The 24959-nt window shown below is 38.6% G+C and overlaps 2 protein-coding genes across 3 annotated transcripts in view; one reads left to right on the top strand and one right to left on the bottom strand.

The window, feature by feature from the left end:
- The window catches only part of trit1 (tRNA isopentenyltransferase 1), a 144572-nt gene extending 130539 nt beyond the window's left edge, over nt 1–14033 (top strand). The window contains exons 7-11 of the mRNA XM_039739337.1: nt 4739–4851; nt 5389–5466; nt 12498–12607; nt 12732–12849; nt 13285–14033. Coding sequence (XP_039595271.1) covers nt 4739–4851; nt 5389–5466; nt 12498–12607; nt 12732–12849; nt 13285–13424 — 559 coding nt within the window. The 3' untranslated portion in view covers nt 13425–14033. The remainder of the gene's footprint in view (nt 1–4738; nt 4852–5388; nt 5467–12497; nt 12608–12731; nt 12850–13284) is intronic.
- Nucleotides 14034–19012: 4979 nt separating this feature from the next.
- Nucleotides 19013–24746, bottom strand: myclb (MYCL proto-oncogene, bHLH transcription factor b). 2 transcript variants are annotated; one of them, XM_039740254.1, is made up of 3 exons: nt 24636–24746; nt 23539–24137; nt 19013–20980 (listed from the first exon to the last, which is right to left on the bottom strand). In XM_039740254.1, exons 2-3 carry the CDS (start codon nt 24059–24061, stop codon nt 20406–20408), a joined length of 1098 nt encoding a protein of 365 aa, XP_039596188.1. In that variant the 5' UTR covers nt 24062–24137; nt 24636–24746; the 3' UTR covers nt 19013–20405. The 2 variants fall into 2 exon arrangements, with proteins under 2 accessions (XP_039596188.1, XP_039596189.1); XM_039740255.1 differs by having other exon boundaries at nt 19013–20977.
- Nucleotides 24747–24959: the final 213 nt, after the last annotated feature.

Genomic DNA, 24959 nt, shown 5'->3' with positions numbered 1-24959 from the left:
ACTATGCACAAAGATAAACACAAAAGAGCACAACTCTTTACACAGCGAAACACGTAGATGCTGAATGAGTGAGACGAGACTTCCTGGTTAACACTGCATTCAGCAGGCAGGAACTTAACTGCGTGCTCTGATTGGTTAGCTTCTCAGTCATCCGCCAATAGCGTCCCTTGTATGAAATCAACTGGGCAAACCAACTGAGGAAGCATGTACAAGGAAGTAAAAAGACACATTGTCCATAGAACCCAAGCAGCGAAAAATCCGCGTTATATATTTAGTTATGCTTTCATATAAAATCCGCGATAGAGCGAAAACGCGAAAGTCAAAGCGCGATCTAGCGAGGGATTACTGTATATATATATACTGTATATAGCAAAATCCCCGCGCTTCGCAGCGACAAAGCACTGCTTTTAAATTTTTATTAAGAAGAAAAGAAAACCTTTTTAAACTGAGGGAAAATATACCAATAACTATCTGTTAAGGATCTCTTTGTATACCACGTTGTCAATTCAGCACTACGGTTGTAATATGACCAAGCTGTGCACTGAGATTACTCTTGAGAATGCAACGTATAGTTGTCCAGGAGAAAAGCAATGTTGCCTCAAATCAATGGCAACCTTTTGTAGGGTCTGTCCCTGAGACTTATTAATTGTCATCGCGAAGCAGAGCCTTACTGGAAATTGGAGGCATTTGAATTGAAATGGGAGATCAGAGGGTATAACGGTGATGCGAGGAATACATTCAGAGTGTGACGCTCTGCTGTTTTTTTGTGTGGCTGCTTTCACACAGCTTCTCCGCTGCTTTATAAATGAACGCCATATAAGCCCGTCGTTTCTCCTTGCTTCGTGGTTCTGTATTGTTTTATTGTTCGTTTATTACGATTGTTATAGTTATTGTGTAGCTATTTGAAACTTACTTTACTGTTCAGGTACCCATTTCCTTTATTTAATCTGGGGCTTGTACACTATTTTTTGTTTGTTTATTAGGATTATAGATATTTATTGATTCCCTTCTTTATCTGACTGCCTGCTCATATAAGGCGCTCCGCTGGTTTTTGTGGAGCAGCCTTTACACAGCTTCTCCGCTATTTTATAAATGAAAGACATATAAGGCCATCCTTTTTCTTTTTTTCGCCAAGGAAGCTGCCTTTTTATTTAATCCACGGGTTCGCTGCTGTTTTATTGTTTGTTTATTATGATTGTTATAGTTCTTTTTATATAGCATGTTGTCAAATGGGAGATCAGAGGGTATAACGGGGATGCGAGGAATACATTGAGTGTGGCGAAACTCTAGAGACAACGTGTGTATTAACTTGTGGATTTTTCTGTATTTGGTGGCAGCATGACGAAATTGCTTCCAGAAGACCGCGTTAGCTATGGAGCTCAGCTCAGAGAATATTCTTTTCCTGCCTTGTGTAATGCGTTTTTTGAACAGGTTTGATGCATGGAAGTGATCACTCGTACTGCGTTCAGTCAGTTCATGTGAGCTGCTCTCTTGTGTGATGTTGCGATGTCCACGGCTTTATTTAATGTTAGCTAAGACCCGCCACTTAAAAGTTTCTCGCTACAGCAATTTTAACTCCTTTACAAAGTGATCCAAAGTCTTGTTTATACCTCGTGTCTTCTCATTTAACTTGTATCTCGCAAATAAAGTATTCGACGAAGGCATGACAATTTAAACTTACGGTTTACACCGTGCTTTGTTTCCGCAGTTGCTGCACTTCTGAATAAACTTGTATGCATTTTTTCTTCAGCCCTCTTTGGAGCTCTTCCTTGTTTTCTACGTACTGCGTTCACAGTCAGTTCACGTGATTACGTGGGAGGCGTGATGATGCGACACCCAACTCCACCCCCCACGGCCATCGAGCTGAAGTCCATTACATTATATGGAGAAAAATAGGTTCCAGTTATGACCGTTACGGGTAGAATTTCGAAATGAAACCTGCCCAACTTTTCTAAGTAAGCTGTAAGGAATGAGCCTTCCAAATTTCAGCCTTCTACCTACACGGGAAGTTGGAGAATTGGTGATGAGTGAGTGAGTCAGTGAGGGCTTTGCCTTTTGTTATTATAGATGAAGCCTGAAGTCCAAATATCAAAGAAACAGTTTCACAAAAAGTACAAATATAATAGAAAAAGTGCGCTTTTATTGAAAAATATAACTACAGAAAAACGACCCGTGTTAGAGTGCGATATTGACACGCATTTGCTAGGAGTGCTGTGGTGACGCAACGGAATCAGCTCTTGACTGGTAGTCTGAACTTTACGGGTTCGATTCCAGATGAGTCCATTTTGAAAAGTGAGCTGCACGTATTCTTACTGTTTTAAAATAAAAACATACATTTGATTCCAGTCTGTAACAGCCTGTGTAAAGGTTAGTTTTGTTAGTTTTTTTTTTCTCTTTTCTCTCAGCCGCGCTCATGATCCCAACTCAAACCAAACCCCCACATTTGACACTGCTGTTTTGTTAGACGCGCTATAACAGAGGCAAACTCAAATCATGATGATTGTTCTACATCGGATCAAGAATGCACTTTTGCAATCGCTGTGCTTTGTAATTGTACATGGGAAGTTCTGCACTCATGACTTTACACTGTAGGAAGTAAGTAAATAAATAATATCTATATAGTAATAACAGTAATTTTATTATTAAATAGCAGCTTCCCTGTCTGCCTGTCATATAGTGCCTTTCCTTCCTGTCTATATATCTATCCTCTTAGCTGTTTTTTTTATATATCTATTATACAGGGCTCTATGGGCGCCAAACAGGCAATTACAATGATTTTCGGTAATGACTTTATATATTCTAACTCTAACTTTATATATTCTGACGCCGACTTTATATATTCAGGAATTACTTTATATATTCTGAAAATCATTGTAATTTCCTGTTTGGCATTCTGTAGGGCACGTATAAAAGATATATATATATAAAAAAACAGCTAAGGGGATGGATATATAGATAGATAGGAAGGAAAGGCATTATATGATAGGCAGACAGGGAAGCTGCTATATAATAATAAAATTACTGTTATTACTATATAGATAGACGGGGAGTTCAGGCAGGCAGAACAGCGAAGGTTTAAAAAAAAAGAAAACATTTTCTCCCCAGCTGAGAATCGAACTCAGGTCTCTACGATATGGCAAATCTGCTGCGCTCTGAGTGACAAAATCTTACCAGTACGCCACGGAAGCTGTATATTTAATTGATATCCACTTGATTTATCACCATTCGATTTCAATCAAGATTTAACTTTATATAGCTGTGTTGTATAATATTGCACAAGTATTTGAATGTTTTACTGTAATTTTAAAGTGGGGAAAAATGAGCCAAGTCAAAAGTTAATATGTTCATTGATTCCAATTATAAAATTAAACTTGGCTGTGGGTTACGACTTCTTGAAGTAGTTTACAGCATGTGGCTTCAGATACAACAGATAAACATTACATGCAGTTTGTGACACAGGTGTAATGGTAAGAAATTAAGTTTTGATCTTCAAATTGCAGTAAGTAACTCCAGAAACAAGCAAATAAAGCAATGTTTGATTAAAGAAAAAATAAAGAGTGGGAATCAAACACCAATTAACTGGTTTGAAAGCAAATTTGCTATTTGTCATACCATGAGTATAATATGATTAGTATTCTGTTTTGAGAGATCAAAGTGTTAATATTCAATGATACAAATATATTATATGGGCATTGAGATTACATATAGCCTATAATCTAACTTGGAATATCCTTGATTAATTCTTTTTACATTAAAATTTGTGCAGCAGTTTTTCTTGATGTCATAACAAGCAAAGAAGCATACATACTTGCAAACAGATACTCATTGTTTTTGTGTAGATAGTGCACTGTGGGTGATCTGTAAAGTGTAATAATTCAAATTCCTCTTAGGTGTCCTTTCTATCGAATGGTCTTTTGAATACTCATTTGACCTACAAGGTCGCTTTGGGCTGAGTGACGATGTAAACTAGACTTACAGCCAAGATGCTGAGTTTTGCTTATTTCTAGTCCCCAGAGACACTCTGGAGTTGCAACTGCAGCACTTTTATCTACGACTGTGCAACAGATCGATTGTCTGCAAGTGAATTTGAGCTGTCTTGAAAAGCATTTACACTCAAGTCTTTTTTTAAGGGAGGAAGAAAATTCAAGATAGTATGCAACAATGCTTGTGTTAGTTGTTTTGCAAATACTTACCTAATTATCAAAAAACACATTTTAAATATTGTGCTTCTAACTACATTAATACCATGGGATTTTATCATCTTAAAATTAATTTATTCCTCATAGCAAATGATTCAAAGCAGAAATCCACTCAGGGACAAGTATTTTAGAACAAATTACAGAGACTGTCAGAATGAAAGGTTTGGGAAAATGCACTAAACAAATGTCACAGATTGATATATCTGATTTTTATTAGGATTAAATTATTGAAGCAAGCAAGTTAATTATTTGCATGAATTTTCTGTACTATGTGAAATGTCTGTGAAACAATGCCTTAATTTATTATTTACACAGAATGTGTATACAAAGCAGGTAAAGCTAAGCATGCATACACTTCAAACTGTGGTACTGTGTCATTGTTTGATATAGAATAGCATTTTGCTAATCTTCACACTTAATTATGTAAATGTACAGTAATGTGCATTTTACTTTTAGTGGTTTACCTCAGTGTCAATAGCCTACTTGATTTGCTTTTTTAATCAAAAGAATGCTGATTTTACTTTCCTTATTTCATCCAGCCAGGATTATCAGCATGGCATTTTCCAGTCTATTGGATTCAAGGAATTTCATGATTATTTGACTGTAAGCGTAGATGCACCCGAAGACATGAAGACTAGACTGTTTCAGAAAGGTGTGTAATTAAGGTGTAATAAACTAATAATGTATCTTACAAAAAGTGAAATTTACATTTTGATAAATATTTCTAATACTGTTTAAGCAAATGTCTGACTAATACAGTCCTTTTGCATTTGCAGCACTATTCTTTGACATCTTTTATTCATTAAAATACACTGTGTGACGAAGGTAATCAAAAAAAAAAAAATCATGGTTGATTTTTTTTTTCTTTTTTTTCTAAGTGCTTTGAAACCTTACCTCAATAATACTTAAGACCTTCTATATGCCTAGTCATTTCAGTTCAAGTAATTTTCTATATATTTCAGTGCAGCAGCCTCTTGGACAAATTACTGATTTTAGTATAAATGGTACTTTAAATTATGTGAACTAGCAGAAAGGTGATGACCAATGATGTGAAAAGCATGCCAGTGGTCCTGACCCTGACATTTTCAGCAGTTTAATAATCTCCAACGATTTACTAACTCAGACTTAATTTAATGTCCAACAAAATGCATTTTGAAAAGGTGACATATTGAAGTTTCTTTTTCTACAGGTGTTGAATTACTGAAACTGGCAACTAAACGATACGCTAGGAAACAAAACAAATGGGTTCAAAATCGCTTTCTCAATAGTAAGTTACAGCTTTTTAGCTATTTGCCCATGCAAATTCTGCATAAGTAAATGCAGCAATACAGTGCCTTAATTTATTATATATTCAGAAATGTCTATGCAAGGCTGGTAAAGCTGAACATATAAACACTTCAAGATACCATACTTTAAAACATTAATATTGTGTTGGTGTATAACATTTTGTTTAGTAATACATTTCCCCTTCCAATAAATTTCTACATAAATGTTTCCTTTTGGTCAGCTTGGTGATGCAATGGTTAATATTATGTTTCACAGATTACTGTGTGAAATTTGTGTGTTGCTTTTGCCTCTCTGTTGTTTCCCAATTTTCCTCCACTTTTCTAAATATTTTCAGGTTAGCTGACAATTATGAATTGATATGTGAGTATGGCTGTATAGAACAGCCACACCCACATAGGGATGGCGTCTTATCCAGGACTAATTTTTGCCTTACCAAAAAAAGTGAGATTTCTTGTTAAAAGATGCAAACATTTTATACATCAGAAAGGGTGGTTCATATGATAGCACCTGAGTCACATGCAGTACTTCCCATAAGTCAACACTGAAAGAAGCTAGAATGAAAATGTATTTAGGTATTCAGTTTATTCTAGATGTGAAATACAAGAAGAAAAGCAGCAACAACAAGAAAAATAAATAAATATTGCACTAAACCTGTGTAGGGCAACTGCAACAGAAAGCAGGAGATGATGGGTGAATTGCAGCACAAAAATCACAATCTAGTTACAAAAGCTTCCTCTGTATCTGGCATGAAAAATAAGTTTGAAAGTAAAGGCTTGGATGAGTACATTGTTTTACATATGGTATAGAGTGTTAAATTGTTTACTTGTTCAGATATAAAGTGTTTGTGTATATTTCTTTTCTAAAAAACATATAACTGTACCTGGAATACTTGTTTTGGGGCAAAAGTGTAAATGTTTCCAAAAAAGTGATACAGTGTTACCAAATAGAGGGACACCTGGTGCCAAACAGTATAATTTTGCAGTGCTATAAGATATGACATCTAAACTTGTCACAATGATACCTAACAGATTGGAACACAAAGGAAACTTGATTCCAGGGTTGTGCATCATGAAACATCTTGGTTATGTACTGTAAAATAACATTTTCAAGAGAGAAATCCCTAAAGCACCTTTTTTATTTTATTTAGTTTATATTAGTGTACACAAAGGTTTACAGTCATATAAATGCTTTAAAACATTTGTTGTTCTCTCTACTTTTCATCCATTTGCAGCTCCTTTATGACAATAAATTGACATACTTATTTAGACTTAGAGATATTCTGTGATTGTGAAGCCTGGAGCCTGGTAACACCAGTAATCCTGTGTCATTGCTGTCGCTCTTTGGATAGCTTACTTTAGTCGCATGTGAAATATAGGAGAAAAATAAAAGTCTCAGACAGAATAAAAAAAGCCAAATTTACAGTTGAGGAAAAAAAATAATTCTCAGGAAAACTGCAAGAATTTTAAATGCTAATAAAGAGACCACATGTACTCAACCAACAGCTCTTTATAACAGTGATGTGCTCAAGGGCATCTCTAAACATATAATGGCTTGGACTTTGAAATGGATAGACTACAGCAGCAGAGGGCCATACCAAGTAGCACTCTTGTCAGCTGAGATAACAAATGTCAGGCTACAGTGAACATATTATTGCCAAAATTCAACAAATTGAAGATTTGGAAAATATTGTGTGGCCTGAGAATTCTGTTATTTCTGATACAATTTGCAAATGATAGTTTCAGAATTTGGCATAAATACTATGGAATCATCCTGCATTTTGTTAGTTGTACAGGTAGTTGGTGGTAATATTAGCGTACAGAGAATGTTTTGTTGACACTAATCCCCATAAATACCATTTGAGCATTACTTGAATACTACAGCATACAAGCTTTATTGATGACTATATGCATCCCATTATGGCTGCAGTGTATGTTTTTTTTTTCCCAGTGGATACCAGAATGATGATGTGTCATGTCACAAGCACCCATTATTTTGACATAATTCCACAATTGTGAAAATGAGTTTAGCTTTCTAAATTGACCTGCATAGTCTCCAGCCCTCAATCCAATAGATTTATTTTGGGATGGGGAGGAACAGGAGTTTGGCAGAATGAATGTTTGGCTACAAAATTTGTAAGAAACATATAATGGTATTGCAGAAGCATGGACCAAAATCTATAACTATTGTTTCTGACAGTTCATTGCTTCAGTGCCTTAAATAATCCTGGGACCACTGTAATGGCAATAAAGGGTCCTATTTGGTAATAAGTACAATATAGATAGAACAGAACTGGTGATTTGTAGCTGTTTAATGTTTGTGGCTGACAGTAGGATTTAGTGGAAAGTGGAAATTCCCAAAGGTGTTAAATATTATGGAAATTAGATCTCTTTGAAAGAAGAGAGATAGAGATTAAGATATTCAGTAGTGGATTTCTAAAATGAAATTAGTAATTTAGAAACATTAGGTGTTTTGAATGATAAATGGTGAAGTCTTGCCTGTTGTGTACTTTATTAGTAGATTTGAAGGCATAACAAAGTGAGAAGTCAGAATCGCAGCCTTTTGCACCAAGAATTTGTAAATAAGTACTGAAATGTTCAAAACAATTTCTGCTATCATTATGATTACAGGCTAAACGGGAAAGATCTGTAATTATACAAAGAATTGTGCTCATTTAGCAAACATTGATTAGTGAACATTTATTTGTATAGCATGCTTTCATACAAATGATGTAGCTCAAAGTGCTTTACAAGATGAGGAAAGAAAAAAAATATTAAAATTACACACTACTAATTAACAAAGAATAAAGTAAGGTCCGATGGCCAGGGAGGATAGAAAAAAAAAAAGAAAAAGAAAAAAAGCTCCAGAAGACTGGAGAGAAAAAAAAAAACAAAATCTGCTGGGGTCCCAAGGCTATAAGACCACCTTGGCAATCCCCACTAGGCATTCTAACTAACATAAATGATCTAAATCAGTCCTCATGGTTTTCAGGCTTCACATGGAAGAAATAGATGATGATGGTGATGTGGGCGTCTAGCCTTCAGTCCATCAATGTAGGGACAGCACAATGCTTTGATCAGGTGGTGGTGGAGCAGATCGCCACCACAGAAAACCAGAAAGAGAACAGCATAGAAAGTAGGGGTTAGTATGGATTTTAGAGCCATGAAAAAAATGATAAATATATATACAGAATATTATAGTTACACTAAAATTAAGTTATGAGAAAGCCATGTTAAAGTAATGGGTTTTTAGCAGTTTTTTTTTTTAAAAGTGCTCCACCATATTAGCCTGGCAAGTTTCTATCGGTAAGATATTCCAGATTTTAGGTACATAACTACAGAAGACTGCCTCACCTTAAACTTCTTTTAAATTTAGCTCTTGGAATTATAAGCAGACACTCATTTGAAGATCTAAGGTTAAGATTTGGAGTGTAAAGTGAAAGACATTCAGAGATATAGGATGGAGCGAGATTATTTAAGGCTTTGTAAACCATAAGCAGTATTTTAAAGTCAATTCTAAATGACACAAGTAACCAATGTAGCAACATCAAAACTGGAGAGATGTGCTTGAATTTTCTTTTCCTGGTTAAGATTCTGGTAGCTGCATTCTGCACTAGTTGCAATCAATCGATTGATGTCTTTTTTGGGTAGTCCTGAGAGGAGTGCGTTGGAGTAATCTAGTTGACTAAAAACAAAAGCGTGAACTAATTTTTTGGCATCTTGCAAAATTATAAGGGGATGCTGTTCTTATACATTTGTAAAGCAGTAGTGAAAAATATTTTTAAAATACAGTTGGCAGTATATAATTTATAGTTCTCAAAAAAAAAAAGACTGGTAGCTTTTAAAATATCGTTATTCTAAATGTATAACTATAACTTTTATCTGTGTATGGTTGACCATCCTAATTTTTGCTTTTATTCGAGTAGTTTTTTTTCTGATGTTACACTTGTTATGTTGACTTGCTTTACTGTCCTTTTGTAATGTGGTAACTTTTTTTTTTACTTTCATTGCTGGATATACAAATATATGTGTATAATAATAAGTGAAACATTATCCCACTTGTTGCCATACTAAAGGATATAAGCTAAAAATATTTATTCTTTAAAGGCAATTGTAATTTTGGTACTTGGAGAGTTTACAATGTAGCACGTGAAACTTGAGCAGGCCTGTGATACCCTATTCTGGAATGCAGCCAGCATAACAGTTGAAGTCTGCAGTCTGTCTTTGGAAAGGAAGCTGGGCATGAAATAGGTGGTGAAAGTGGGTGGGGACTCCTAGACAGGTGTTCAACTTACTGCGAGCCAGGTGTGTAGCCCTAATATCAGGGAATCTTACCTTCTTACTTCCAATGCAAGACAGGTGCTATGCAGGTGAGGATAATGTGGGCCTGTGCTAGGGATAATTTGTTTAGCTTTGGCTGATAATGGATTTAAAACACTGTTGAACTCTGTGTTTTTGTGTAGAGTGCAATGGATACTGCTGTCTTAGTTAAACGAGTAGAAGCAGTGTTATAACAAAAAAGTGCTTTAAGTAGAGCTTTCGTTTCTGTTCCTCAACAATGAGGATTACTGATGAAGAGTTTCAGTCTTCTGTTTGTGCATCAGGCTGAGATCCTCTTTGCATTCACTAATTCCATTCAGTCTTCAAATTTAAAAAAAAGAAAGAGAGCCTTGGTAGGATTCTGTGTGTGTGTGTGTGTGTGTGTGTAGAATATGTACTGCCATACAGCATATAAATTTTGAAATGTCACTAATTGTTTTTTTATTTAATGTTTGATCTTTTAGTTTTATTAATAATATGTTTTTCCAAAGGATTTATATTTATGTAGTAACAATTTTGTTGAAATGGAGACTGGAGTATGTTGAATATGTTTGAATCAGTAGAGTTTGCTTCAGATCAAAATGGAACTTAAGCAAGCATCTTCTGATACCTGTCAACAAAAATTTGAAAGACATGCTGTCATCATATTTATTATGGTAGTTATGTTTTCTTTAGAAAATGGTGGGGCATGCAGATGGGCTTGCCACTTTAGGAAATTACTTTTTTTGAATAATCATATATCAGAATTAGTGGGATACAGCAAATAAACTAAACACAGCAACACACTGTCTGCTTGAGCAAGATTAAGTGCAGAACTACCTTGCATATAAACTGGTATATAAAAATATTTTCCTGAAATTGTGATGAATAAAATAATTCACACAAAGCTGGCTTTGCAGAGAAACTCTTGTATTTCTCTTTACAGTAAAAATTGTGCAATTTACAAAATGAGGCAGATGATTATTATGCTATTTTAAAGATATGTTGGAGACAGAAACGAAACAAAATTTCCACAGCACTTGGAGAGTGCATATCCTCAGAAACTACTGTCGGAATCCAGAAAAAGGAAACTACAGTTAGTAATTACTTTGTAGCTTCCCATGTAGTGAGAATTTCCTGAGGAGAAAACACAGTGTTGTCTGCCATTGAACATTTTGGTGGGTCTTTTTGCGGAAAATATGCAGCATGTCATATGTTTGAAATACTCACTGTGCTTCCCCATGGTGATGTGAACAAAGGACATGAAAACTGATTTGACAGGTGTGCTACAGATTACGGCCTTACTTACAGTGCTTCAGAAAACAACACTGGTGGACGTGGAAGTGTGAACAAGGTTTTAGACAGCAATATTGCTTGTTGTTTTTTTTTTTTACCTCCAAAAGAACTTTACTACTTTCAAAAAGACATTATTAGTAAATTAGCATTTCACATTTTTCAAAATCGCCTGCAAAATTAATTTTAGTGTAGTTTTACAACAACTGTATGCGAATAGAAACTTGCCCATTTTACTTATCACTAAAATCAAACATGAAATGCATGGAATCTGGAGATTTGGGGGAGAGTATTACAAAATTTCTAATCATAATAAATGTTTTGAATAATCAGTCCTTATATTATCTGAATGTTCACATTTCCTGCAGGATGTTCAACACTACACATCAGGTCAGTGTGGATTAATTAGTTGCATGGGACTTACAGTGGGTGGGGGGAGAATGCTGAAGTAGCTAGCATCAGGTACTCCAACAAACATAAAACTAATAAGTATGAGCTGACCTTTAATTCTTAATAATAATAATTCTTTACATTTATATAGCGCTTTTCTTACTACTCAAAGCGCTCTCCATGCAGGAAGGACCCGGGTCAAACCCAGGTCTCCTAACTGTGAGGCAGCAGCGCTGCCACCGTGCTGGAAGCCAGGGCACAACAACAATGAATTTTTAATGAATCGGGACAGTAGAGAGGGTAAGAGAGAGAAAGAGTCCCTTTTTTTCTTTGGAGTTTGATTTTTGAAAAGGATACAAGCAAGCAACTTCCATGGGTTGACCCTGCATGACCCTGTATATACATTATAGTCAGCTTGACTGATTGTGAGATGAACTTCAGCAAAATACTCCTCACAGACAAGGTAGCCAGTTAGTGAAATAAATATCACAGTTATTTACTTCAATCGGAATGTGTATCAGAGATGGGTAGAAGTCAACTCCGCATAGCTCCAAGTTAAAACAGAATTAACTGATTTAAGGGTATGAGAACGTTAGAACTTTCATTTGTTTAATTCACATTTTAGTTGCAAAACTTATTTTTCCATAGTTAAAATACAATTTCAGTTACACCTTACAGTTAATTCATGTATTGGTTGAATTGATGTATGTACTGTATATGAATTTCATTTATGCCCTGAATGTCTTGCTGTTGGGGAATGTGTGTACATAGAATATATATATAAATGTATGTACTGTATATAAAATTTCATTTAAAAAATGCAAAGTGCCATATGTCTAATGTGTGTGTTATTGCCATTGATTATACATACTTTCCTAGAGTAAAAATGGTTAAACTCCAAAAACATTAATTAAAAAAATTCATCATAGAAAATGGGGTGATTTTGTGTATTTGTTCTACACAGTACTAGATTTTTCTTTTGTTTGTAACTGCTTTGTATTTAATGGGTGTATACCATACATTTCTTGCATAGGACCAGGCTCTGCAGTGCCTCCAGTATATGGGCTAGACGTATCTGATGTCACGCGGTGGGAGGAGTCTGTTCTGGATCCAGCAATAGAAATCCTCACCAGTGTAATGAAGGTAAACCTCTAGTCTTCTTGTTGTTATTGCTTGTTATGATATATATGTAGCTGTCCTCTAAGAAAAGGAAACTCTACCTCCTAAAGTTGTTAATTCCATTCTTAAAATCTTGTGTTGTTTTAAGGGTGAGACTCCCACTGCCCAGCCTTTAAGAGTGAAAAGTGAGGTGATGCGAAACAAACGGTCTCGACATGTGTGTGACTTGTGTGACAAAGTTATCATTGGAGATCTGGAATGGAAAGGTAATTGCTTGAGTGTATTGACCTTTGTAACACAGGAACAAAGTAATCTTAGCAGCGTTCAGATTAAAGTTTAAAATGTACACTGCCATTAATATATTTTTAAGTACAAGTATTTTAATTTACTGTATGCAAATGTGCAGAATAAGTATATGTCATGTACATGATTTCCATGTTCATGATATGTGATTCCCAGCCAAATCCGTATGTAAAGTTTATCAGTTCTGCCCTTGTCTGCACGTGCATATTAGAATAACTGGCAGAATTAAATAGGCGTGGGGTGAGAGATTCTGAGTGTCTGTGAAAACTTGGTCAGCTGTAGATGGGTGTCCCATCTATAGAGGATTCCTGCACTGTGGTGTGTGCTGCTGTAGTATTAAAAATGAATGTGGGAAATGGATGGACTTGACTTACCTTTTTTTCTCCTTTGCTTTATAGCTCATTTGAAGTCAAAGAAACATGTTTACCATTCCAAAAAGAAAACCAGGCTAACATTGGAAAAGGACTGCAAAAATGATTCTGTTCATTCACTTCCATCGACTACAGAAATCCAGACTGAAGAAATAACTTTGTGCTAGGAGGTTTATGTCACTGCTTCTGGTACTTAATTCACATGTATTTATTGTCTAATACTTCCAAAGAAGTTATACAGAGATGAACAGGACAATGCCTCATGGAACAGTTTTAATGGAATTTCTCCTTATGTTCTTGATTGGTCTGCTGTAGGCACAAACTTTACTGGAAGTATTTCTTGATCGGGCACCTTTTTCAAAAACTCCAGTTTTATGTTGAATATCTCATCCAGTGAAACTGGAATTAAGCCCACTTTTCACTGGACAAATTTTATGTCATTTGGGGTTAAAAAATCTACTTATCCTACATCCCGGTCTTTATTTACACCAGAGTGTAAAGGTCAGTCTCTGCAAATGATCATTTATTTAATTTTCACTGTGGATTTTACGGCCCATATATTCTGTTGTTTCCAAAATTGTTTACCTGTACTCACTAACAATTAAGAAATTGCTGCAGAAATAACTGAGCATTAACAACAAAATCCTATAAATTCAAAATTGTAATATCAGGTCTTTAAGGAGCTTTCACATATTTTTTCTGCCCACACTTTGTAATGGTTTCTATAATAATTGAATACATACATTTTATGTGCAGTCTTTTTAAGTTAAAAAAAGCTTTAAATATTGCTCAGTGCCTCCATATATACTGGAACAATGTGTTTACAATGATTTAGGTTTCATCTTCTTATTGCTGGGGACTTTGTACTTTTGCTGGAGCAAATATAAAAAAATGTTTCTCGTAGAAACATATGGGCTAAAACATTTTTATTACCTTTGCATAATTTGAATAAATGCATTAATAAACAGTATTCAAGTGTCTTAACTGCTACATGAAGAACCAACAGCTGGATTTCACTTTGATGAAACCTTGTTAAGCAAACCATAGGATGGGAAAGAAAGAAAGAGAGAGACTTGTATTTTGAGTCAGGCAAGTCTCACCTCATTGGTTTTGAAGCGAAGCTCACGTGTACTCTTGTGTTGGGAAGTCTGGTCTTAACAAATGTTACTTGACACCTTTTATCATCACACCCATATTGCAGCTCCAACACAGTTCAAATGGTTCCTGTGGGCGGTTTCTTTCCCAGTCTTTCTGTGCAATTGTCCTGTGCTTACAGATAACACATGGCAGTGACAAGTTGCTGAAATGTACCGCTTGAATAAGATGTAAACAAAACGTTATGTATGTTAGCTGGGTACCTTCAAATATTATAGAAAAATGCCGAGCTATTCTGCATTGCTGACAGTTTAGTTATAGTACTTACAAATCAGTTTTTAAATAAGACAACCGGATCAGCTTGCTGTTTTGAGGCTTTTCTAGTCACATTGTCAACCTCTAAGTCTGTAAGGTGCAAAAATACGTGACCATTTTTTAGTTTAAAAAAGTATAATGGTTGTTGTTTTCACAGGTGCTTTGACAAGAATGTATTTAGAGTGGGATGAACAGAGAGATCTGCCTTATTTCTGCTTAAAAAACATTCACAGATAGCAATAGCATCTAAAAAGCAGATTTTCTGATCAACAGAGGACTAGTTAAAAGCAAATAATATGCACTCACTAAATACAACTCATGGTGCTGAAGTGATACTTATGTTTGCTAAACCGTGTGTCACGGTGGCACGCTTAAGACTTGGGCAATTTCCTGGTATGATTAATACAAAATGAGTTCATTTGTTCATTGTTCAAGATGTAAACACAAACCATGCAGACAACATAAGATGCCGAATACAGAAGAAAGTGTCCACGTGACAAATTTAAAAATTAAATAAAATTAATGACTAATGCTGATGCATTTTTAAAAGGTGTCTGTGCTTTGAAAGCAATCTATATATATAATTCACTAAGGCAAGACAACCATGGAAAGCACGCCGGAAGGGGCGTGGATTCACTAAGCCACCGACAAGTGAGACACATATGGCGCACGCAGGAAGGAGCCACGCCCACCAACTCCAAGACCATTGGATACGACGACAACTCACAGAGCCACGCCCACCAACTCGGATGCGACGACACAGAAAAACCAGCGTCATTTATATTTGTCTGTCGTAGAGGTCACATGCAGCTCCGACCCACATTGACTGTTAATAGAGGCATGTTTCTCACGGAGGTGAATCGCCAAATGCAGCGTGTAAAACTGTTTGCGAGGGGTATCCCATGGGATCCTTAACGAGTTTTCAGTTACGACGCACGACCGCGTGCACTATAGCAAACTGTTTTACACGCTACATACAGCAATTCGCATCCGCGACAAACATGCGTCGTCTTAGATACTCCTGCACTTTGTACACACCCCCCTCCCACCGTGGTCGGGTGTCTTGGTGGATTATATATAGAAAGGCAGCCAAAACCGCACAGAGCAATGAAAAGTCTACGTGAGTCACAGGTGCATCTGGACTGTACAAAGACGACGACTCGAGTGACGAGTTTGAGATGGGCACATGAGCAGGCAGTGTATACTGAACGAGAAACCAGCAGACTAGCATGACGGAGGGAGCGGAGTGGATGTCCTTCTCCTCTCCTCCCGTTCCACCCTGAGCGCCGCACGGACGATTGTGTGTTGGTTCGTTCCGTGCATTGGTTAAAACCTAATGAAGGAAGTTGTCTTTAAAAACCAATAAGCCATGTGCCTCTTTTTCATTACTGTCTCACCTGCTTCACTAATGCAGGCCCCGCAACAGGCGATCCGGCGGCGTCATTCCCATGACCCACCGGGCAGCCAACCGGGTAACCAAAGTCTTTGGGTTCAGGGGGGAGTATGGTTACAAAGCTGAAACTTAAAGGAATTGACGGAAGGGCACCACCAGGTGTGGAGCCTTTCGCTTCATTTGACTCAACACAGGAAACCTCACCCGGCCCAGACACGGACACAGACAGGATTGACGGATTGATAGCTCTTTCTCGATTCTGTGGGTGGTGGTGCATGGCCGTTCTTAGTTGGTGGAGCGATTTGGTTGGTTATTTCCGAAAACGAACGAGACTCCCGCCTGCTAAATAGTTACATGACCCAACAGCGGTCGGCGTCCAAATTCTTAGAGGGACAAGTGGCTTTCAGCCACGTGAGATTGAGCATTAACAGGTCTGTGATGCACTTGTATGTCCGGTACTGCACGTGCGCTACACTGAATGGATCAATGTGTGTCTACCCGGCGTGGGTAAGCCGTTGAACCCCATTCGTGATGGAGTCCGTGGCTTCCAATTGTTCCCCACGAACGAGAAATTCCCAGTACGTGCGGGTCATACGCTCGCACTGATTACATCCCTGCCCTTTGTAAAGCCCCCCATGGTCGGGTGACTTGGTGGATTATATATAAAAAAAAAAAAAAGCAGCAGGAACCGCAAAGAACAATGAAAAATCAACGTGGAAACCGACTGAGGCGGTGTTTGGAAAATTAACAGTCAACGTGACTCACAGGTGCGTGTGGACTGTACACAGACGAAAGCGACTCAGGTAGAGAGTTGGAGGTGGGCAGTGCGTACTGAACGAGCGCCTTTCAACCCCCTCCTTCCCTTTGGAAGGTTTTCAGTCATGGACAATTGTATGTTGGTTTGTAGCGTGCATTGTTGCAATGTTACTTTTCTTGGTGGTTTATTAAATTACGGATTTTTCAAATGTTTATTTTTTCCTCTGTGCTTAAAAATCATTTAAAAAGCGGCCTGATTATGCGCGGGTTGGCTAGTACTATGTAAAAGACTAAATTAGTATACTGTAGTTGCACATTTACACTTTGTGTGATCATTTCCACATGTACATTATGCTTTTTGTCACCTGTGAGGACTAAAGCACCTCGTGAAATGAGAAGCATGCAACTTGAGCTAGCTGTCTTCCATGCCATGTTGGTTCTTGTAATATGCGTAGTGACAAGCCAGGTTAAAGTCAAATGAAAAGGACATAAAACTCCATAAGCAAATTTTGATTCCATACCTGAGTATACACTCTCCATTCAGGTGAAGAGACAGCGTCATCTTGAGAGGTGCTACAACAAAAAGAAAATGAAGCTAACGGCCGATCATTGCATAGCATATGTTTGGTATAGGGAGATAATTCATAACATACCATTCTCAAACCAGTTTAAACTGATCCAATTTGAAATCACCACTTAATATACTATACATGGATTTGGAGATGTGGGTTTAAAAATCTGTGTATACAAAGAGAGAATATGCAAACTGTACTTCGACAATGAAGGGATGCAAGATTCAAACCCATGGGAGATAGCAGTGTCACAGTACAGTTCAGTGACCAGGGCTGCTGCCTCTCACCTCCAGCAGTCTGCTCATTGGCCATGTAGTTTTTTTTTTTTTAAATATACATAGAATAAATTTCCCTGTTTTTCATGTACTGAAATCAGTTCTCACACTCCAGTGTGTTACCCCACAGTTTAGGTGTAATGGATTCTGAATCCTTGCCAAGTTCACGTTTCCCAGTACTCTGAAGTGCTATACAGTTTTAGTTCCTTCTACTTCAGCGATACTCACAAGGAAAGTTTATTAAAGACCCTGAACTATGTTGGGCAGATTCAGTGATGGATGGATAGTGCATTTAGCCTGTGAGCTCAAGCAAAGTGCCTAAATGGCTTGTGTTGCTCACAGCATGTACATCTAAAAGTGCCTTATATCAAGAACACGCCCAATTGAAAAGCGTATACAAAGTAAACAGAGATCATTGAGCTATGTCACTTTTATTCACTACACTTATCTGGAGTGCACAATTTCTGAAATTAGACTGATTTAGTATTTGTGCATTCTAACAGAATATTAATTTTTGACTATTGAACTTGCCAAAGCGTTTGGAATATCAATAAAATGCTACATCCTGAACAACTGGTGCTAGACCCTGTTCAGCCATTTGACAATTTTACCAACAGCTTCCTCCTTAATTAAAGCCTTACACCATAAGCCCTAAAACTAAAAATACTTATAAATCTGTATTTTTGTGTCTCAAAATATTTTGTTCTTAGTCTAAACATAAGTTTTAATAAAAAGATCTCGAGACAGGTATTAGCTGGGAGACCTGGCGTCCCAGTGGTAGTGATTACAGCCGTATTTACGCTGCTAGATTTAATTAGCCAAACCTTTTAAAGGGCACACAAAGGCGCACTCAGTGTATAGCATGCCCTGTTCAAGTGCATGGAAGGCCCATTTGCCTGCCTGTCAAATCAAGATATAACCCTAATCCCTTTATTCAAGCCATCTGTGCTCCTCAAGACTTGAATCCATTTTGTGCCGGGTGGCTAATACAGCCAACTGAAATCTACCTGCATTAGCAGTTTCTCCAGCTTCATTCACCCTTTTTTATCGTGATAACAGCATATGTCTGTCTGATAAATTATGCAACAAGAGGTTCTTGGCAGCTTAGTGGTAATTTTCAAACCATGAGAGAAATGATTACTCCGTCCCAAGCCCTTCCACACACCCATATAAAATGCATCTTTCTGTACTTACAGAAGAAACAGGCATACATTGGAGTTTGCTGGTCAGTTTATTTCTTTTCCTTCTTGAGGTACTGAAATACAAAGTGCTAAATCTGAGGGAGCAACCCTCACGGAACCAACCAACAAGCTTACCCCACAGCTTCTGCTAAAAAGGGGGGCATTTGTAAAGCCTTTTTTTTCCCCCTTCCCCCCCAAAAAAAAAATGTGCTTGACAACAAAAAGCCCCCCCAACCCCCCGTCCTTTCAGTAAACAGTCCTGCTGACATACAATGAAAGGTTAGGACCTCCGAGGGCACCAGATCAACTGTGCAAGGATTTTAAAGCAAAGACTTGAACACAAGACCTGTGAGGCTGGTTTACGTGGGCCCAGTGATATAACTGGAAAAAAGCCTTTTCATTGGTCTACTGCGGAGGCTGGGAGGGTCACCATTGCTAATGTGCCATTTTTACCTGTCCAAGCATGACAAACTGTAAAAGGCATTGAAAAGTTCATGTAGTCAGGTGAGCAGGTTTTGCAGGTCTGACTGGTACAGATGCTGGTGAGGTTTACACTGTAACATTAAAGAGATCTTCATTTCAGTTACCACCTCACAAGACACCCCCATAGAAGTCAAAACTGGGTTTAAAGAGCCACGATGCTAGCTAATGCTCAGCCCCACATCTGGCCTGCAAAATTATTCAACCAACTGCCTGAATCAGCAGGGCTGCTTCACTGAAAGGTGAGCTGCTTTTCTGTTAGTTTCCACTAGGCTCACTAGATTTTAACTTTACTACCATAACTCTGTAAGAAAATATAGTATAAAAACCTTACTTTTAAGTTACTGTATATAAATCAAAGAGACAGGCAGTGAGACTAGTACAGTAGCAAAGTGACTATTAGAATACAGTAGTGTTTTTCTCATTTTCTTAACAAAAATAGAATTTCTCAGTCACCAAAAAAAAAAAAACAACAACCAATCCATGTGTGTTGATATCCTAATGTTAAACACTGGAAAGCCATCAAAGTGTCATTTTGGTTCCCTGAACAAAACAAAAAACGAAACAGCATCTGTGTGGGTTTATCAGTAGGATTAACACCATCTATGTACAAACATTCAGGTAAACAGTGGCAGCTGGTCTGCAGCTCACTGTTGCTTTCATATCAGGAAATTCTCAACAGGAGAGAGGGAGAGCAAGACAAACCGTTGGCATCGCGAAACAGAGGGCCACAAACCAATCCTTTGTGAAGTAACCCAACATGGTCTTTCTGGTCATCCTAATTATGTTAAAGCCTTTCCCATGCAAATAACGTTCATGCTGCAAGGAGTGGTAAATGCTTAGAGAAACAGTTATAACAAAAAAGTAGAAAACATTTTTAACATTACAAAAAAAAAAAAACAACAACAAAAGTGCAGAGTGAATAGAAAGTGGGGCCGATTCCACTTCCGAGGTTCTCACAATCCTTTGGGGAATACGGTGGGATTGGAAATAGACGTCAAGGTTATCCCTCTCTCCCGTTGAATGATCTGTGCAAATTAGTAGCAGGCAGTAGTTGTAGTTACAAAGCTTAGAAGCTGAATTACGATCGCTTACAATCATAAAGCCTCCTTAACAACTGCTGCTGCCTGGACTTCAACTGTTTTTTCTCCACTATCTTCAGTTTTTCTTTTGAATGAAGTTCCCTCAGATATTCTGTAGCTTTTGTCAGAATGACTACTTTGGGAGTTTTGGGACAGTCTTCTAGTTCGGGGATTTCATCTCGCAGAGCCAGAAAACGCGAGCGCAGATCGTTGCGCCTCTTGCGCTCCAGATAGTTGTGAGTTTTCCTTTTGTCTGTGTCCTCAGTATCGGAGCTCTGTGGGCTTGTGCTCTTTGAGGTGGAATGAAAGGCGGAGGACTCCTCTGTCGATGGGTCACAGGGGGGTGGGCTGCACGGTTCCATCTTGCACTTTTTAGGCTGTGGTTCCTCCTCTGGGTAGCTGTCCGGTGATGGAGCTGCATAGTTATGCTGCTGCTGATGGATCGAGATGTGGAATCGCTTCATGGAAGGGTCATGAGGGTCAGCTCGGACGGTAATAGTGACTGGCTTTCGGACATTCAAAAGGTGTTTATTTTGCTTGCTTTCAACCGTCACCACATCAATCTCTTCATCTTCTAGGACAGAACAAACAAAATATATTTTGTGAAACAGATCATAGAAGTAGTACATTATACTGAAAGTGATAATTAAAACTTGCTGGATTTACTGCATTAAAGGATTTAGAATTTGAAAGACTAGGACTGCCAGCTCAGATCTCCCTGCAAGCCTGAGCAGTTCCTACATGTGTGTACATGGGATGGGGGACATTTAATAGCCTTCTGCATGTCATCTTTTTCATAGTACATTCATAGCTCTTGATGTATTCCGCCTGCTTGTCCCCAAAACATCAACGATGCCTTGCTCCCTCATAATGAGCCTGCTCTGCATTAATTGAAACGCCTCACCAGTGGTGTCCTCAATGGCATCTGATCAATATGTAAACACCCAAGGTAGACTGGCTGGCAGCCCACACACCGAGCTGCCAATGCAAGGGCTTTCTCATGTTAAAGCACCTGCCGGTATTGTTCATATTATTTAGAATATATGTAAATGTGTGCAGTTTAAGAAGTTAGAAGCATTATTATATGCTCTAGATTTTAAAAAATAATGTAAAACTTCATGTTCTTTTTTTTTTTAATACTGCATGTGTACGTCTGCACAATTCAATCAAGCCTCTGCTTCAGTGCTTAGTGTTCAGGTGAGAGTCCTGGCTATTAAAACGTGTCATTATGAAGTCACACTTCACTTGCAATGACATAAATGACACCAGTCCCTCATGTGTTACCATCACAGTAGCACTCTAGGACACATAATTTAATCATATTCTTGAACCTTGGATTACCAAAAGCGGTAATACAGAAACAGATGGCTCATTGAGCGAGTAAACCTTCACTAAAACTATTTAGGAATGACATGAATCGGAGTCTGAATTGCACGTTGTCACTTCTAAGATTTTTCTGTACCTTGGATTTTCTTTTGCTTTGTGAAATGTTACACGTTAATGGCAGTATATCACCGTCTCCAGGCCCAGCCACACCCAAGACCTCTCCTCACTGACCACAACAATCAGCCCCACAGATCACAATTCACCATGTCTGAATAGTGACTGGAAAAGATAATGGACAGCGTATGCACTTGTCCATTTTAAGTTGTCCCGTTTCACTTCAAATAAAGAGGCCCAGCAGATTTTCCACTTATACTATTCAGGAGTCAAAATGTTCCACAACTATGAAAGACGAACAGAAACAGGAAACATGCCAGCTTTGGACCTGGCGCAATTCTATAAAGTAAAATCATCCTGAGAAAGTTTGTTTTCTGATTTGCCCTTCCAGTCTTCACACAAAGACGTCTCCAACTCCTCCGTATTTGGCTAGTCCTACTCTAGATTTGGAATATTTCGGCATTTTGAAATAATGGCAAAACCATGCCATATACTTCAACAAGAACCCAAATGCATATATTAACACTAGTGAAAAAGACATTGAGAATTCTTTGCTAAATAATACATGCATTTCATCATAAAAATAAAACAATGTTCTTCCTAGAAACCTAGAAAGTTACTCAGTGCCATGCCAATTATTCACTAGGCTCTAAAGATGTATTACCATAAGAATAGCTTCATTTTCCCCTTTCTCCCTGTATGAATTTTTAACCTTTGCCCCCTGTAGAACGAATTCACACTGACCACTTTGAGATTGGGGATTTCTTTTTTTTTTCCCCAAATCTCATGTTCTGTCATCCTATTTGTGGCGGCTAATCTTAAAGGTTATGGTCACAAAATAAAAACATTGATGCACCGTCAAAATGAGAAGCTAAGCAAGCATGCCTTCCCTTTCCTAAGCCAGCTGGCTTTCTTTGTGCACAGAATGAATCCCACGCCAGCCCCCTTTGTTGTCGTCCTCTCCGCCCGCCCCCCAGCACTCTTACACAAGCTTAACCTCAGCCCTGCACTAATTGGTTTGATCTGCTAAACCATCAACATAGTAGAAGGGGCCCTTCGAAACATTTTAGAAAAAGGCAATTTCAAATGGTCCTTTAACGTCCACCAACTACTACTATCTTTAATAAGTACAATGGATATGAACAAATGCTTGACAAAATAAGTCAAATGTGTTGTGGGATAGTCTTACTTTCAAATGAGTGCATATTTGTTCATAAAGAAGATAATCACACCCTGCCAAACAAATGTTAATTCCAAATAAGTGCTACAGGGTTGCATTATTTCCACGCCTGTCCCTGTGGTGCTTTCACAGCCCAACTAGAATCCAAGGGAAGGAAACGGCACAATAAAGGGCACTATTCTGTAAAGGAAGCTGAAGTGGGATGGTATAGGTGGGAGGAAAAAAAAAAAAAAAAAAGAGTGTACTAAATGGAAAGTCACATCAAGGTTTAAACGGGACAGGGGTGCCAGCCAATATGGGTCATTCTCTGAACGTCTAACGTGGGTGTATTACAAAAGACTGCAGAGGAGACGCTTTCAAAAACGGAAGCGCTCTGCCGATTAGACGAGGCACGGTGTGAACCACACCAGATCAACCTGAAGTCCCGCAAATGTAGGGGCTTCGATGTTGCCGACCCCAGGAGTTCCACTCGAACGTCAGTAAGGTGCAGGGGCGTCACCTGGCGGTCTTACCTGAATCCGTGCGACACTCGGATCCGGAGGACGCCTGCTTCTTGCTTGGCGCGCTGAGAGAATAGAAGACGGCAGCTGGGTCCACACAGCCGGGGGCCGTCGAGGAGTCCTGCGCTAGTACGCCGTCGGGTTCGGACTCCACTTGCGCCAGGTGGTCATTCACCACCTTCTCCAGCCTCTGACTTCCCGGGAAGCCGCTCCACATGCAGTCCTGAATAATGAACGAGCTGAGGTTGCTGAAAAGCGCCGTATGGAGGTTGCATTGGGTCGCCGCATCCTCCTCTGCCTCCTCCTGGTTTGCACCGTGGGAGAACCATTCAAGCGATTCGGCTATAGGGAAGCAGGAAGGGGACATAGGGGGGGTGGGAACTAGCTCAAACTTTTTCCAAATGTCCTCGCTTGGGGCAGTGGATTTGTAAAAATCCTCCTCCGGATCGTGATCGTCGTAAAAGTAGTGCTGCAAGCTGTCGTAATCCATTTCCCAATTCTCATAACGCGGGATGGCCGAGTTAATTCCGGGCATTGGTGGTTGTGCTGCTGCTAGCGTCTTGCTGTGTGCGCTCCTTTTCCTGCAGCCGTGTCCTCTTTTAAAAGAACACCTGTGAGGGAAGTGTAAAGAAGACGTGTTAGAAATCAAACTAGAGGCTACTATTATATGTATCACTGTGAGCGATTTCAAACTTTGGCCAGCCTTAGCAGGACCGGCGCAAAAGGCTGCAAATCAGATTAGGCTTCATTTAGAAACTTGAGCTACAGCCCTCTCGCCTCACACCAGTGACTGAGCTCTCGTTTGTATGCTTTAGCACAGTTCAGTCAAACGGACGTCGACACGCACGTAAACCACACAGGTGCTACCGTTGATATGAAATTGTCTGATTAAACTGCATGTTAAAAAAGGAAGTTCATAAACGTGTTAAGTAAACAAATCTATTTGCCCCACGCGAATGGTTCATTCACTGTCTTCTGCTGGGAGACCAAAATCGCAATTGTAGTGCAAATAGAAAAATGTTTCCAGCCCAGCATCTTGTACCAAACTAACGCAGAAAATAAATTTGCCGCGCTGCCCATTCCCATGCGCCCAAATAACAAGCTCTTACCAGTAACTGCAGGCTGCGCTCAATGGAAGGACGCATTGGCAGCACACTCGAACCAAGCTGTCTTTTCCCGCGGCAGCTCACAATAGCTGTGCCGTCCACCGGCTGCTGCGCAGTTGTTGAATAGCAATCCGGCGGGCATTGCTGTTTTGCATACAAGGCGGGAGTTGGGCGGAGCGAAGTGTTCTCTTAAAGGCGCACTCACAATTTTGATTTCATTTGTTCCGATGAACCCCTTGGTTACGAATTTTTGCCAGTTCTTTATTGCAAAATAAATGTGCGTTAACACATAGATAAAAAAAAAAGTCGTATTTGTTATGTTAAACC

The sequence above is a fragment of the Polypterus senegalus genome, chromosome 17, assembly GCF_016835505.1.
Source record: "Polypterus senegalus isolate Bchr_013 chromosome 17, ASM1683550v1, whole genome shotgun sequence".
NCBI classification, from domain to species: Eukaryota; Metazoa; Chordata; class Cladistia; order Polypteriformes; family Polypteridae; genus Polypterus; species Polypterus senegalus.
Note: the sequence above shows the minus strand (reverse complement) of the source record. Positions and strands in the feature narration are given on the sequence as shown.

Excerpts from the sequence above, each read along its gene's own strand:
- myclb (XM_039740254.1), bottom strand. The coding sequence starts at position 24,061 with ATGCCCGGAATTAACTCGGCCATCCCGCGTTATGAGAATTGGGAAATG. Across the intron at positions 20,981-23,538 it reads CGAGTGTCGCACGGATTCAG|AAGATGAAGAGATTGATGTG; the intron begins GTAAGACCGCCA and ends GTTCTGTCCTAG.